The 14,927-nt window shown below is 38.2% G+C and overlaps 1 protein-coding gene across 3 annotated transcripts in view; it reads left to right on the forward strand.

Moving 5' to 3' along the window:
- DOK6 (docking protein 6) overlaps positions 1-14,927 on the forward strand; it is a 429,154-nt gene that overhangs the window by 315,556 nt on the left and 98,671 nt on the right. For all 3 annotated transcript variants that reach the window (XM_033175379.1, XM_033175385.1, XM_033175372.1), the window contains one exon: positions 8,131-8,269. In XM_033175379.1, the coding sequence (XP_033031270.1) occupies positions 8,131-8,269 (139 nt within the window). The remainder of the gene's footprint in view (positions 1-8,130; positions 8,270-14,927) is intronic.

Genomic DNA, 14,927 nt, shown 5'->3' on the forward strand with positions numbered 1-14,927 from the left:
TTCACTATATTTAAAGCAAAAGAGGAACACAAATATAATTTTAAACCCTGATTACATGCTCTTTTTGCTCTGAAGAAATATAATTCTTGTTTTTAGGTTCCCCTCAAAATGGTGAAAAAAAGCATAACTCTTCTCTAATGCAGAGACTATTAAAATTTGGGACAAACTAAAAACTGTCCCAATCATAACATGGCAGTTAAATTCATGTAAAAAGGAAAGTCTACTTCATAAATGACAGAATTCAAGTTTCTGCTTGTCTTCTTTTGTTATTAGCTCTTCACCACAAAAATAGGTGTGAGTATAGATCAGTAGCTGCTCCATGTGATACATTCAGATGCCCTCAAACAAGTTTGAAATAGGAACAAGTCGACACCAGCTGGGAACATAAGAACGTATCACTTCTCTGTATTTAACTTTTTTTTTTTTTTTTTTTGAGGCGGAGTCTCGCTCTGTCACCCAGGCTGGAGTGCAGTGGCCGGATCTCAGCTCACTGCAAGCTCCGCCTCCCGGGTTTACGCCATTCTCCTGCCTCAGCCTCCCGAGTAGCTGGGACTACAGGCGCCCGCCACCTCGCCCGGCTAGTTTTTTTTTGTATTTTTAGTAGAGACGGGGTTTCACCGTGTTAGCCAGGATGGTCTCGATCTCCTGACCTCGTGATCCGCCCGTCTCGGCCTCCCAAAGTGCTGGGATTATAGGCTTGAGCCACCGCGCCCGGCCTTTTATCTACTCTATTCGGAAAAGTACACTAGCACCAAAGGGACCATTCAAAAACAATGTTTCTTTTATAATTCATTTTTCTTTTTTTTTTTTCGTATCAGAAACTATAAAAATCAATACTTTTTATGTAGCCATTAGACTGATAATTTTCATTTGCTTGGGTCAACATTTAAGGTGTACACGAGGTGCTTTTTGTGATTAACATTGGGAGTTAAAAATATTAAAATTCCTAATTGTCAGGGAATATCTGATATCTTTACAATAAAGCCTCCAGGAGATATGTATACAGGGCAAATATAAAATCATCTGTAAATCTTTTTAAATTTTTTTCCCATTAAATCCTTATTAACATGTAACTATATAATAAGGATAATGGTAATAATTTTTGATCATATATTGAGGTAATTAAGGTCTTATGACTTACATCACATCTTCACATGTTGGGTTTTTTTTTTCTGAATTTTTGAGGCATAAAGTAAGGTAAATAGAAGAGCACCTTATATGTATATATTTTCAAATATTTACTAAAGCCAAACACTCCAGAGTGTTCAGTGAGACTCAACTAGTCGTCTTATTGAGTTAAAGAAAAAAAAAAAAAAAAGAAAGAAAAAATAGAATAGGGAAAATGAAAACTTTGAAAAGATGTGAAAAGATAGATTTTAATAAACGTGACTATAATCATGTCATCACAGAGTACACAGGTGGAGGAGTTGTAGAGTTTGGGCACAAATGTGTATCTTAGATATGGTTTATGTTAGCTCTTTCATTTAAAAGCTGAATTTTAGAGAGGGTTAAATGGCATTTCACAATGCTAGTTGGCAGCAGAACCCAGACTAAAACCAAGATTTCCTTATAGGCATATGTATTAGTCCTTTCTCACACCGCTACAAAGAATTATCCGAGACTGGGTTATTTAAGAAAAGAGGTTTACTTGACTCACAGTTCTTAACAAGGCTTAACAGGAAACATAGCTGGGAGGCCTCTGGAAACTTACAATCATGGCAGAAGGGGAAGTAAGCATGTGTTACCATGGTGGTGTCAGCCTGTACTACCAGCTACTCAGGAGGCTGAGGTGGGCAGATCACTTGAGCTGAGGAGTTCAAGGCTACACTGAGCTATAATCATGCCTCTGCATGCCAGCCTGGGTGATAGAGGCAACATCTTGCTCTATGAAAATAAAAATTTAATTTGCTGTAAATAAATCTACAACTTTTCCTTATTTTATCATTCATGTAAAGATTAGTGAAAATGTTCCTTCTATACTTAAACCCCATCTATTTCACTTTTCCCCCAATAAGTAACACTGTTTTTGTACATACTTCGAGTTTAGTGTATGCACATGCAAAGATGCATATACCTTCTTCCCATGCATTTTTCACATTGATATAAAATTGTATTTATTGTGTACAACCTGATATTTTGAAGTACACAAACATGCAGAATGATTAAATCTAGCTAGTTAACATAAGCATCACCCTCACATAGTCATCAGTTTCCATGGTGAGAACACTTATCCACCCTCTTTATATTTTTAAGTATATAATTTTTTTTTTTTTTTTTTTTTTTTTTTTGAGACGGAGTCTCGCTCTGCCGCCCAGGTTGGAGTGCAGTGGCCGGGTCTCAGCTCACTGCAAGCTCCGCCTCCTGGGTTTACGCCATTCTCCTGCCTCAGCCTCCCAAGCAGCTGGGACTACAGGCGCCCGCCATGTCGCCCGGCTAGTTTTTTGTATTTTTTAGTAGAGACGGGGTTTCACCATGTTAGCCAGGATGGTCTCGATCTCCTGACCTCGTGATCCGCCCGTCTCGGCCTCCCAAAGTGCTGGGATTACAGGCTTGAGCCACCGCGCCCGGCCAGTATATAATATTTTTATTAACTATAGTCACTACATTGACTAGATCTCTTGAACTTATTCCTATTTAAATTTTGTCCCACACATTTACGCAATTAGCACACTACATATTACTTTCACCTGAAAGTTACTTTTCATAATTTTTTCATAGAGTTCTTTGAGCATTAAAAGTTAATGTGTGTAAACCCTGAAACAGTGTAACTTATTCTTCACTGAATACTACTATTTATTATGACTACTACTGAAGTAGTTGAATTTCTAAAATATGTTGCTAGATGAAACAAGAGAAATTAATGTTTTGAGTTTCCATCTTGTTTTTGTCTTATGATCTTATGATTTCTATTATTTTTAAAAAGTATTTTCACAGGCAGATTCATCTATCTTTTCTTCTGTGACTTTATTTGAATCCTCACTTGAAATCCATCCCTTCTCCTTTCTGAGTTCATATAGAAATTCTTTGATATTTTCTTGTGGTGCTTTTTTCTTCCCCATTTGCTTTCTCTGGAATTTCTATCAATGGAGGAAGAAACATGGATTCAAAAATTTTTTTTCCAAATGGCTACCATTCAACAGTTTGTTGAAGAGGTCGGCTTTCCCTAACTGATTTGAGACTCTACTTTGACCATATATTTAACCACTACATGAACTGGGTCTATTTCTTGACTTTCTGTACTGTTGCTTTACTGACTTTTCTGTACTGTTTTTTTACAAACTGCTTGTCCATTTTGCCCAGTTTCTTAGATCAAAGTCTGACTCAGAGTAACCAATCTTTTCATAGCAGCAAAAAAAAAAAAAAGTAAAATTCTAGCATTGTTAAATGACAATAAAGATTAAACTGTTAACAGAATAAAAGTGTTAATTGGTTTTAACTGCTCTGTGGAAAAGCTATGCTTTGAAGAATTTCATTATGTTCTATAATTAAACATTAAATTTTAAATACTGAACAGAAATACCACTGGGTTTTTTTTAGGAACATGCTCCTTACTCTACCCCATTACTGAGAGTTTAAAATTTCTGCATTCAAGGAGACTAAATATTTGGTTATTAAATATGTATACAATATTGTAAAACTTAGTGAGAATGAAATTATACAGCTGTGAAGATGGACAAAACTGCCAGATGTCAACTAATTCATCTGCAGCAAAATTTTATCTAGAGACCCACAAAAAATTATCTTAAAGTGTCTACACTTTAAGTAAAATGTCTCCATAATTTTTGACTTGATAAATTTATTTCACACATCATGTGGGAAGAAAGAGTGGCATTTCAAAGTCACGCCTTCATAGAGAGCCAAGTTTGAGAGTTACAGACAAGAAAAAAGGGGTGTGGTCTAGTAGTTCAATGCTAGGAATTTTTTCTCCAGAAAATTCCTCCATGCACCATATTAGGGCTGATTCTGCCCTTGAAGGCAACTAAGAGAACCATGAATAGTGGAACACCCTTTGGAGTTCAGTTTCCTTCAAATACATACACATCCACATGATCCCTGGTTATTTTTTATTTATCAGAACATAACAGAGTAAGTCTGACAAGTACTGTTGTTTCAAGTGATTCTGGATGTGAGTGGTGAGACTGGATAAAGAGGATATTCTCTTAGATTCCATAGTGACAGACAGACATTTAGGGAAAAGACTAGGAATTTTACATTCTTACTACATTAAAACATATTGACTCCTTAGCACATGCTGGCAGTGTCAGATGGAAGGGTTCCCAAGGCCACCCTCCAGCTCGATAATCCTCTAGAAGACTCTCAAGACTCAGAAAAACACATTATGCTCACAGTTTGTATCACCACAGTGAGAAATAAGATTAAAATCAGCCAAGGGAAAAGTCACAAGGGATCAAGACCCGGAGAGTCCAGGCAAAAGCTTCCAAGGCCCCTCCCAGTGGGGTTGCATGGGGACACCCTTCATTCTCCCAGCAATGACGTGTGACAACACATGCAGTGCTGTAAACCAGAGAAGCTCCCCTGAGCCTCGATGTCCAAGGTTTTTTATTGGGGGTCAGTCGTGTAGGCATGCAGCACCCCCAGGACTGACTCCGCTACTCGGGCTCCAGGCTGCATCAGAGTGAAAACAGGCATTCCTGCTGGGCTATCCTTTGTTGGGATTAATGTATCTGGTCAACTGGGTACAGCATGGCCCAAGGTCTCAGACCTACAGAAACAGGCAGAGTATTCCAAAAGGTCCCAGAGATCATATCCCAGAAACCAGCCATAGGCCCATCCTAAAAATAGAAATGAAGAATGTGCAGGGTTGGAATAACCAACTGGGGCCTGCTACATTAACCCTTTACTGCTCACTATCACATACATTACTTCATTTAATTAAAAAGAACCACTGAAATTCTTGTTGGTGATTTTATAGGTAAGAAGTTAATAGGTAAAATAACTGGCTCAGATTAATCCCCAATTGTCATCCTCATGGCCCTATACTTCTCCCTGGTAGCACATATCACAGTAAGTTTGTGATTCTTGCTGGCCTTTCCCCACTACTCAAAAGCCTCAGAAGCAATAGGCCATATATAGTTTTCCCTCCTATTCAAGTCTCAGGCCCCAGATGGTGCCTAGGTGATAGCAGCTACTTGAAAATTCTATGATAAATTTATATGACAGGCTAGAACATTGTGGTTGAAATTGGTGCCCTCGTCTTTTGAGTCCTATATTGTTATTAAATCCCTATCACAATATCAAACAAAAACAAAGAACATTCTGGAAACAAATGTACCAGTTCTATTTACCTCTTAGAATTTTTGTGAGGCCTTAGAATATTCCTCAGAGCTGAAAGAAACCTTCGAGATTATCCAACACTCTATTTTAGGTAAGAAAAAAATTCATTTTGTACAAAGACATTGTTAGATATAAAGAGATCACATTCGCAACTGTCTACAGATGTCAATAGAATTCTAGTTTGAAGTCAGGGTAAACACATGTCATCCATATTTTCCGTTTCACAAAATAAATGCAATTGAGGAACGTGCATCTTGTCGGCAAGGGAGTTGGGGGTTGAAATGTAACTAACACCTGTTTTAGCTTTTCCCAAGTTAAGGAAATGATTCTTTGGGTTCATTTGCCCTTTTTGATATATTTCTTTCTAATATTAGTTTTATATATCAGTCTTCAAAAAGCTGTGCAAATGCACCTTCTAATGTGTCCTGTGGGTCTCGTGTCATCTCCCACTCCTCTTCAATGAAATGGTGGCCTGTGGAGAAGGTTCTGGAGTCGTCATTATCAAATATAATGTGCATGTGAGTCACCTGGGGGTGTGTGAAATGCACATTTAGATTTGACGGTCTGGACAAGCTCCCAGGGGGCAGATGCTGCTGATCCGTGGACCATCCTTTGAGGAGCAAGTCAAATGCCATCTAAATTGTTTCCTCTTTCTCCTACTTATATTCTGTAGTATTGGCTTGTTACCACAAGACTGTTTAGACAGATATGAAACAGTCTATCTGTTCCCTAACAGTCCCCAAAGAACACATTTTAAACAAGGGAAACCTAGGATATTAGTCCATTTTCACACTCCTATGAAGAAATACCCAAGACTGGGTAAAATTTACAAAGGAAGGAGGTTTAATTGGCTTAGTTACACATGGCTGTGGAGGCCTCAGGAAACTTACAGTCATGGTGAAAAGGAAGCAAGGACCTTCTTCACATGGTGGGAGGAGAGAGAAGAGCAAAGGAGGAGTTTCCACTTACAAAACCATCAGATCTCGTGAGAACTCACTCAATATCAGGAGAGCAGCATGGAAGAAACCGCCCAATCACTTCCCTCCCTCCACATGTGAGGATTACAGGTCCCTCCCTGGACACATGGGAATTACAATTTGGGATGAGATTTGGGTGGGGACGCAGAGCCAAACCATATCACCTAACCCATTTATTCCAACATGGCTGACAAAAATCATAAACATGACCTTCACTGAAGAAACAGCATCTTCTACCTAAAGTTTCTTTGCTTTTTGTGCTGTTTGAAATGCCTTAGAGTTCATGATCAAAGGATGAAGTTTACAGTAGTTTTTACTTCAGAGACAAAAATGCCTCCTGTAAACGGGCAAGCTCCTGCGCAGGGCAGGGTTAAATCCCAGGAAGTGGACAAGCACTCGACCTTTACTTTTTTTTTTTTTTGACACGGAGTCTCGCTCTGTCCCCAGGCTGGAGTGCAGTGGCCCGATCTCGGCTCACTGCAAGCTCCGCCTCCCGGGTTCCCGCCATTCTCCTGCCTCAGCCTCCCTGGTAGCTGGGACTACAGGCGCCGCCACCTCGCCCGGCTAGTTTTTTGTAGTTTTTAGTAGAGACGGGGTTTTACCGTGTTAGCCAGGATGGTCTCGATCTCCTGACCTCGTGATCCGCCCGTCTCAGCCTCCCAAAGTGCTGGGATTACAAGCTTGAGCCACCGCGCCCGTCTTACCTTTTACATCTTAATGACTGTGAAATAACAATTTGTGTCTCCATTATCTCGTTTCCAAAGGCTAATAAGCACTGTTTTTCAGATGACGATGAAAAAGCTCAACCTCAAGATGCACTCGCTACTTATCAATGGTTTTGTTGCTGATGCTCCTTACTCCTCTGAATCAACAAAAAAAGCTCATTTGTTTCACTTTGTGAAAACTCTTCATTTTTTCCCCAGACTTTCCATTTCACGCTGTGCGAATTTTATTAAGATCTCTTTCAGAGAAGCTGAGTGCTGGCTCTGTAGGGCCCTAAGGGATCACAGTTGCAGCCTCTGTAATGTCGGGAGCCTCTTGAGACATTTCTTTTCTATTGAAAACTCCTTGGAGAGTCAGAGAAGAATCTAAAATCTTTTTGGTGCTCAAAGAAAGTTTTCCTCATGAATATTTTTATGTTATAACTTAAAAATCACTTGATGTAACCTGAAAAATCAACACAGAAATCCAGTTAATAGCCAATATCCAAATATTAACATTGATATTGGGTGGGTCTTTCTGAAAACTTTAAAAGCTAGCTTAAAATATTAAAATATTTTCCATTTTAGAGGTAGCCTTTGTTAATAAAACTTACCTATAATCCTATTGATTAACAACTTGTCGGTGGAATTTTCCCAATAAAAAATGTTTTTAAAAAGTAATTCTAATTAGGTAGTTGAAAAAAATTTGCATTCTGATTTTTCCCTGAATTGACATAAGAATTTTATTATGTCAGAAATGACATAACTGCATACATGTTTGTCCATATTATATCATAATAGTCTATTATCATAATGGCAGATAAAAATACTGTAATTCATTTGTTTTTAATCTTTAAATATTGGAAAGCACCCACTGTCATTATCTAAATCACTTTTTTTCTGTTCCTTTATACTGTTGCGAATGCTTCATTTTTAAACATCCAAATATACATGGATTTTTATTTTTAATTCCATTTGCATGTACCGTTTAAAGATGCATTTTTTGGTTCGTTTGCTTATGGCCGAGGATCAGCCTCACTAACTCCTGTGGAGGTCAGGAGGAGGAGGCACAAGGGTAAGGGTTTTGTCTATGTGGAAAACTGTTACGTACTTGAACACATGGAGACCCATCTCTTTCCCTATCTCTGTTCTCACAGAATGTGTGACACAGGAGAAGGACTATTCACTTTTCAAACAAGGGAAGGAGAAATGATCTATCAGAAGGTCCATTCTGCAACATTGGCCATAGCTGAGCAACATGAAAGATTAATGCTAGAAATGGAGCAGAAGGCCCGGGTAAGGCCCCTTCCTTGGTAACCTGTCAGCTTGGAAGTGAATGTCACTGGGGTCTGATGTACACCATGTATGTGTGGGGCCATTCATGTCAGCACCTGGGTGTTCACCCTGCCCTGGATCCTGAGGGCTTACCCTACCTTCTCACCTCTCTAATATCCTACTCAATATGTCACAGAAGAAGTTATTTGTGGCCACCAAGTATGAGCCCTGCACTTCTGGCATATACCTATGTAAGATCTGTTGCCTTGGATGTCAGAGAGTGGAGTGCATAATGAAATAAGCAATGCTGTCTGCATGTCCCCACATACAGTTGGATAATCAGATTTAAATATGGGCTCAAAATAACTGGGAAAATTAAGTTCTTACCAGAAAGGGTTCCCCCTTTTTTTTTAATCTTAATTTTTATCCCATGTGCTCCAAAACTTCTAGCTTTTTCTGTATATGTAATAAAATGTTTGCAGAAGGAGCTTATGCTAGTTGACAACAGAATTTGTTTATCATCTTGTCCTGGAACTCTAGTCCAGTTTTAGGATCAAGCTAAAAAATCATCTAGTAAAGAATCTAAATAGTAAATTTTATTAATATGACAAGCTGAAAAATAAGCTTTATCGCTAATTTGCTTGAAAAGCAAACAATGAAATGACTATTGATTATAATCTTAAGAGATGAGCATTATTTTTTCTCTAGGATTTATAAAGATGCATCTGAGTTAATCTATAAAAGGACAGGTGGTATTTGGGAAGCATCTATAATTCTCTAAGTCTATTCTAATTTAAAGACAATGAAGTTTTATATTACTATTTGTTTTATCTCCAAAATTCCATGAAATATTTAAGTATGAAATAAAATTTAAAAGAAAACAGAAGTAGCTTCAATGATCATATTTTATTCTTAATGCACTTCTAATTTTCTCAATCCTATATTTATCTCTCCATCTGAGGTATGGTTAAAAAGAGCCTTCCTAACACCTCAGGAGGGAAAGGGCAGCACAGGACATTGGACTTCCCATGGAAATGAAAGAGTAGCTTGAGTATTTGTAGGATGATTAAGATGAGACTGTGGGATTGACTGAAGAATCATCAATTAGAGAGGGCTGGTAAAACTTAAATCTTCTAAGATTTAGGTAAACTTTAAACCATTGTAACAATTATCTGAAGGTGATGTTTTTCTAGTGATTAAAATCAAGTGGAAAAATATATCAAATTTCAAATTATTTGAGTCATGCATATTGATCATCAGCCCATATTTTCAATCTGCTGGTGCTTGTTTTCAACCAAAATTAACCATGGGGTTAACCATGATGTCACTTGCTATTAGTTAACCTCTGTACTTCTTTACTTATAGTAGTTTTAAACAAGCAAAAGCTCATAGTGATTTAAATTATATTTTAATGGAAATTCCAAGAGCTCTTTCACATACTGTAATTATCTGCCATAAAGAAGAATACCCCATTGAGGCTCTGGGCTTGCATCCCAACACCACCACTTACTGGCTGTGTAATCTTGGGCAAGTTATTTAACTCTGGTTTTCCTTTATCTGTAACTTAACTCTGGTTTTCCTTTATCTGTAACAAGGGCATGTAATAGTCTACTCATTTGGTTGTTAGGTTTCTGTGCATTCATCGATATAAAGTGCTTAAGAATCAGACCAAGCACATAGAAGTACCATGAAAGCGTTCATTATGGATGAGGGTGATGTTGGACTGACATTAAACAACAAGAGTTGCTATTATGGCTACATAATATCCTTCACACTCTTTCAAGTATTTCTAACAATGTTGTGCCAAAATATTTGCTAAACAAAACTTAATTCACTTTTGTTGATGTTGTATATTCCTCATTGTCCTGTGCCACTGAGAAGCAAGTCAAAGGACTGGAGTCAAGTAATTGCTGTTAATGGCTCAGAGATGAGATAAGGGATCCAGTCACTGTAACCGCAGGCAGCCTAAAACTAGGGTGTACACCACAGACGTGGGTACCGACATCAGTGCTGAGACAGAAGAGAGTGCAACAAACATTTAAACAGCAGGCTCAGCAAGGCTCAGAGAAAATGTTTCTAGAAATTACAAAACCAGAGACTATCACTCAGCGCATACCTGTCAATAGAGTGGTTTAAATTCAGAAATAATTTCACAACTATGCTTTCCTCTGCAGGTTAATGCTAGTAAGAATTACTCTACGGCTCATTTGTCCTTCAGAGTAAACTGAACTAATCCTTTTCCAAGTGCAAGCTGCTTCAAGTTGATAAATGCCTCAATTTCCAAAATACTACAACCAAAAGCAAAGTTTTCCAGCTTCTCCCAGATACTTTTTTTTTCAAGATACCAACCTCTACATGCACAAAACTTTTCCTTGTTGCTGTTTGAGACAGGCTCTCGCTGTCACCCAGGCCGGAGTGCAGTGGTGTGAACACAACTCACTGCCAGCCTCAACCTCCTGGGCTGAAGTGATCCTCTGGCCTCAGCCCCCAACTGGCTGGTACCACAGGCCTGCACCACTATTCCCAGCCAATTTGTTTTTTATAGAGATGAGGGCTTACTATGTTGCCCAGGCTAGTGTTGAACTCCTGGGTTCAAAGCAATCCAACTTCCTTGGCCTCCCAGTGTTCTCGGAATACAGGTGTACCATGCCTGGCCACGGAAAATTTTTAAAAACTTCCAACAAGTATGAAAGAATGTTTACTCTAATTCTTCATTTGCTATTTAAAATAACAAAATTGTTACTCGAAAGTTGGATAAACAAACTCAAATGAGAAATAATGTCTCAACAACCGTTTCTTACTATAAAAGAGTTTTAAGATACATGGGAGAATTAAGCTAAGGTAATACATATTAAACTGGAACTATTTTTGAGGAATGTGTTTCAAATATTTGAGAAAATTAAAGCTAGACATTTGAACAGAATGTTCATCTCTAGAAATGTTTCCATTTCACAGAGCTCATTCTTGTTCTTAGAGCTAGCAGAGTTCTTTGGATTCCATTGCCAAAAGTATCTGTAGCTGGTTTGACGTGCATGTGCAACATTATCAAAGAAAGTTGACATTCTTTGTGATAGAAGCCATTCATCAGAAACGGTATCACGAATGCATCCATGTGACTTAGGCTGTTAAGGTTGAGTATAGGCTGTGATCATCATTGACAAGGCCCCAACTGGAAATAATTTTAGATTTTCACGGACCTGTTTTACACACACACACACATTAAACAAAAGGTGCTTTCTTTTAAAATGTGCCTTTTATGTTTAAAGCAATTATAAAATGCTCACATGTAAAGAGCAGTTGAGAAGACAAGAATGAGAAAAAAAAATTTTTTCTGCTATATCCAAAACAAGTAAGCAAAAAGAAGTGTGTTAGTGGGGGCGGTTGTCAGTAATTTCCAATCTTTTAACACTGCAAGTAATTTAAAGACATATTTGTATACAAACACCCTCACAAAATGAGAATTTCAGTGTATAAAAAAACAGCATTTAGGATGTTCCTGTTCCGCAATCCCCATCTCCTGCTCACCAGGAAAGCTCTGTACACAGTGTAAGGACAAATAGCATGGGTGCTGTTGAAATGCCAGGAAGGTATCAAGACTTTGTCTAATGCCTTAAAAACATCATCAGTGGGACTTGCCAAATGGGCTGCCCTCCAGAGCTGTCAATTCTGTGGTTTTCCTAAGCTTTGGTGAACAGGAAAAGAAAACATTGGGAGGCGGAGGTGGGCAGATCACTTGAGGTCAGGAGTTCGAGACCAGCCTGGCCAACATGGTGAAACCCCGCCTCTACTAAAAATACAATAACTAGCCGGGTGTGGTGGCGGGTGCCTGTAATCCAGAGGATGAGGTAAGAGAATTACTTGAACCCGGGAGGGGGAGGTGGAAGCTGCAGTGAGCCGAGATAACGCCATTGCCTTCCAGCCTGGGCAACTCCGTCTCAAAAAAAAAAAAAAAAAAAAAAAAATGAATAACTACAGGTAAAGTTATTATTCAGTGTTCTATTCATGATTTTATCACTCAATATTATCAATATTAATCTTAAGATTAGAGCTTTTATGATTGCTGACAGCCATCAGCTTTCTGCCAGGAAATACACCACTTGCCTATTTGTGAATTTTTTTAACTGATAGTCATGGATTGTGACGAAACAGCACAAGCTGAATTAGAATTATTATGGTCGATAATGAAAATGTGAAAATGGATCTGTGATCCCAGTTAATCAATTCACTCACTATTGTTCAGTTTCAGAACACTAAAGAAAATTTAGTCTAAACAACAAAAAAAATCTCACATGGCTGGGTGGGGTGGCTCACACCTGTAATCCCTGCACTTTGGGAGGCCAAGGTAGACAGATCACTTGAGGTCAGGGGTTCAAGACAAGCCTGGCCAACATGGCGAAACCCGTCTCTACTGAAAATACAAAAAGTTAGCTGGGCGTGATGATGGGCACTTGTAATCCCAGCTACTCAGGAAGCTGAGACAGCAGAATCACTTGAACCTGGGAGGCAGAGGTTGTGGTGAGCAGAGATCGTACCATTGTACTCCAGCCTGGGCAACAATAGCCAAACTCCATCTTAAAAAAAAAAAAAAAAAAAAAAACCAACCCACACATATACACGCCCAAGAAGAAACATTTGTCTAATCAGTGGTGCTCTTGCATGATATGAGTAAAAACTAGACTAGCATTTTGTTTAAATGTATTGTTTCCTTAAAATTTGATATTTAGATGTCACTTCAGAAAATGCTTTCATGCATGAATATATGGATGTTTGTACTTCTCAAATGTAATCAAATAGATCAGAGTTGATTCTGTATATGAAAAATCATTGCCTAACACAAAAGACTGCAATTTCTGTGTTAAATACAATTTTGTTTCTTTTACTTGCATTGCTGGAACCGAACAATATAAAGCTGCACAAGGATAGTTCTCTTAAATGAAAGTAACCGATTTCAAAGGCTCATCAAAATGATCCAACATACAGACATTATAACATACATAACAACCCAATGACTCCGATTATCTTTTCTTTGAACCAATGCTATAAAATAGAAGTATTTTTTAAATGTAGGCCACTAAAATCTAAGTTGATATAAGCATTGCCTGGGAAGATAATGAAAACCACATCCAGTGAATGTGAGCAGAGGTGTCAGTTCCTGGGATGTGTTCACTGAACGCAAACAGTTTGTAGAAGGAACACAGTAGGATTTAGGAGGTTGATTCCAGGGAAAGACTGCAACGGAGCTATGTGACCTTGGGCATGTCACATTTTCTGTGCTTCAGTTACTTGTACTTAAAAAGGTGCCGAGTGAGGCACAACGATATCATAATATGTACTTCACAGTTAGACCACCACCTGGTCTTTAGTAAAAGCTCAATAATTATGAGCCAATTCATAAAATGGCTAGCAAGAAACAGTTTAGCTTTAAGTGGGAAAAACTGTTTTAACCATCACTAAAAATTTATCCCAGCTTTCAGTACATGCAGATACTGGAAATTAATTTTATGAACTTAACGATAGCCTCTATATATTTACACTTTTTAAAATTTAAAAACCCAAAATTTGATTTTAAATCACTAAGAAATTTAACATTTTATGTGTATTTATCATATTCATTATATTCAAAGAGCAGCTCTGTGTCTACTTACAAATAGAAAGAGATAATAGAGATTAAAAATATACATGTTGTTAAATGCATTACTGATTGCAGACGGAAATGGTGTTGAAAGTGAATGACAGTTTCTGCTGTTATTCCCAAACTCAGCTTATTTTCAGACTTCCTGAAAGTATTTTGGTCCATACGTGGTTTTATTTATTTATTCATTCATTCATTTAGAGACAGTCTCACTCTGTTGCCCAAGGTGGAGTGCAGTGACGTGATCTTGGCTCACTGCAACCTCTACCTCCTGGTTTCAAGCGAATCTTGTGCCTCAGCCTCCCCAGTAGCTGGAATTACAGGCACATGCCACCACTCCTGGCTATGTGTTTGTATTTTAGTAGAGAGTGTTTTGCCATGTTTCCCAGGCTGGTCTCGAACTCCTGAGCTCAGGCAATCTACCCGGTTCGGCCTCCCAAGAGCCACCGCACTTGGCCAATACATGATTTGAAATATACAATAACACCCATTTTTTCAGGTTTAAAACAATATCCTACAAAGTTCAATTAAATGACATCTAGCAACTTTAATTCAATGACCATGTAAATATTACCTTTTATTTGTCATTCTGGTACAGACTTAGCAGTTATCTTCTAATTCTTTTCCATTTATTTTAAATAAAATGGAAGATTAAGTGTGAGGTGTCCCTTGTTGAAAATTAAACCAAGTCTGTGAGAGGCCCATTGCCCATAAGCCTTCAAACTTCAGAGGACTGTTTTAACGAGTGCAGAGTGCCAAGCATGGCTGGCTTAAGGTCTCTGGCATCTCTCTTCTCATACGGTTTTCAGGTTTCAGGAGTCCTTTTCCAAGAATAAAGCTCAATGTTCTCAACTGAAAGAACACTTGTACGCAGCATTTTCTGATTAAACAGTGTAACGTTTCTTTTCACAATTGACATACATTTCACATGTCACTTTGTGTATTTTCTGGCCACTTGTACCTTTACAATATTTCTTATTTTTTCACCCAGTTCCTCGTGTCAGTCATACCAGAGAACGTGCTGGCCCTATGTACCCTAGAGGCATT

Source organism: Trachypithecus francoisi, unplaced genomic scaffold (genome assembly GCF_009764315.1).
Source record: "Trachypithecus francoisi isolate TF-2019V2 unplaced genomic scaffold, Tfra_2.0 Contig01474, whole genome shotgun sequence".
In the NCBI taxonomy this organism is placed as follows: domain Eukaryota; kingdom Metazoa; phylum Chordata; class Mammalia; order Primates; family Cercopithecidae; genus Trachypithecus; species Trachypithecus francoisi.